General features: G+C 40.2%; 1 protein-coding gene across 1 annotated transcript; it reads right to left on the bottom strand.

Annotated features, from left to right (window-relative positions):
* Positions 1-274: 274 nt before the first annotated feature.
* Positions 275-1,492, bottom strand: LOC142621662 (zinc finger protein 6). The gene has a single exon (XM_075794991.1). It carries the CDS (start codon positions 1,154-1,156, stop codon positions 461-463), a length of 696 nt encoding a protein of 231 aa, XP_075651106.1. The 5' UTR covers positions 1,157-1,492; the 3' UTR covers positions 275-460.
* Positions 1,493-1,834: the final 342 nt, after the last annotated feature.

The following is a 1,834-nucleotide window of genomic DNA, read 5'->3' as shown; positions in this document are numbered from 1 at the left end:
TGTACAACCTTTAGTTTGACACTGGGCTCGTAGAACAGACCAACCTTCCCAGTCACTATCAATTGGGCATGGTTTAGTTCACATGGTGCGTGTAACTCGTTGTGTGTTTTCATAAACGGAAAACGTGAAACATATTGTTTGCTAAAAGTTTTTCCCGTCAATTTATGTTATGAGTAGCTTTCTACGAAAAAAAAGAAACAAGTTGTACCTTTCTATGAGATAAAAGACTAATAATAACGAAAGTAGAAAAACGTTAGTTTCAAAGAGAAAATGAAAAAAAGACAGGGAAATGCATGTAGATCAAATTGATTTTTTCTTTTTTCTTGTTTGCGTACAATGTACATAGAAATTGCTTCACTCATGAAAGTCGGAAAAGTGGAAATTTACATGCCCCAAGTTCCTAACCTCACAAGTTTCACTCAAGAACAAATCTGATTGAGCTTGACTACTCAAGCCCAAATCATGGACCAGCAGGCCCAAGACTGAGATGCAAATCCAAGCTCAAACCCTTATCAAAGTGAGACCCTCCTCCACCAATACCATCTCTACCAAATCCCTGCACAACTCCACCACGGTTTCCAACCCCATGAGACAAAACTGCCATCATAGACTCCTCAACTCCTCCTCCAGCATAGACACGCCTTCCGGGTACTGTGGTGGCATATACACCAGCATTTGGAAGGGCAAAAGGAGTAGCAGTAGTAGAATTGGCTGTTCCTGCAGCTGCATGAGACATGAGAAACCATGAAGGTGAGTGAGAGTGAGGCAGTGGTGCTTGAGCAAAGAGGTGTGGTGGTGGTGAAAAGGCTGATATCATTGGGTTTTGGAGGTGTGAAGTTGCAGCCATAGCCTGTAGGTTTCGACTAGCTTGTATTTGTGCACGCTTTATTAGCTGTCTCTCTTTCTTGTGAGCGTTTTGATGCCCACCCAATGCTTGTGAGTTGGCGAACTCGCGGCAACAGTATTGGCACTCATATTTTCTGCCTTCAATATTATTGGATTGGAAAGCCTCGGATTCTTGTGACCCAGATGGAGATTTGCTTGAATCTGTGTCGTTTTCTTCTGAAACGTTCTGAATGTTGAAGCCAAAAAGCTTTAGAGCTGTTGTAGTACTGTTGGTACTTGGCTTTGTAGGATAGTGATCAATCTCCGCCATGAGAGAGAGAGAGAGAAAGAGAGAGAGAGAGAGTTGTAAATATCAGAGATGGGAGAGGCAGATCAGAGAGATGAAAGTGTGTGACTCAGTAGTGGATGCATGTGGGGCTAGTTATATAGGCTAAAAAGTTAGGCCACAGTATGAGAGTCTAATCATTTGTGAGATACATAGAAGAAGAAGAAGAGGAACAAGAAAAGAGAGTGTTAGTTGTGAAAATCCCAAGGAGAGGAAAGCAAGTAATATCAAGAAGTACCCAGAACAAGAAAACTTAAAGAGGGACTCAGTGTGATAAGTTACATAGACAAACCTTTATAAGTTATTTCAAAGTACAAATAAGTCTTTTTCTAATGCAAATTGTTGACAGTCTATATCATTTTCCTTGGGTTCTTTGCAACTTTGTATAGACTAGCTAGCATGCAATACCTCAAAAATGATTAGGTATACATGTTCCTACCTTCATATATATCTCTCTTTTAAAATATAATTTTGGTAAAGGTACGTACGAAAGAAACTATATATGATGGGCATGATTGAAACGTTCAAATCTAACACATATCTGTCTCTCACATCGTTACTCAATACAATGACCCACATGTCATAACCATCATGTGTGTTTTGCCTATATCCAACATATTACATCACATCACCTCACCACCGCAAGACTTGGGTTGGTTCAGA

This window comes from Castanea sativa, chromosome 1 (assembly GCF_040712315.1).
Source record: "Castanea sativa cultivar Marrone di Chiusa Pesio chromosome 1, ASM4071231v1".
Classification (NCBI taxonomy): Eukaryota; Viridiplantae; Streptophyta; class Magnoliopsida; order Fagales; family Fagaceae; genus Castanea; species Castanea sativa.
This window is presented reverse-complemented; position numbering and strand designations above follow the sequence as displayed.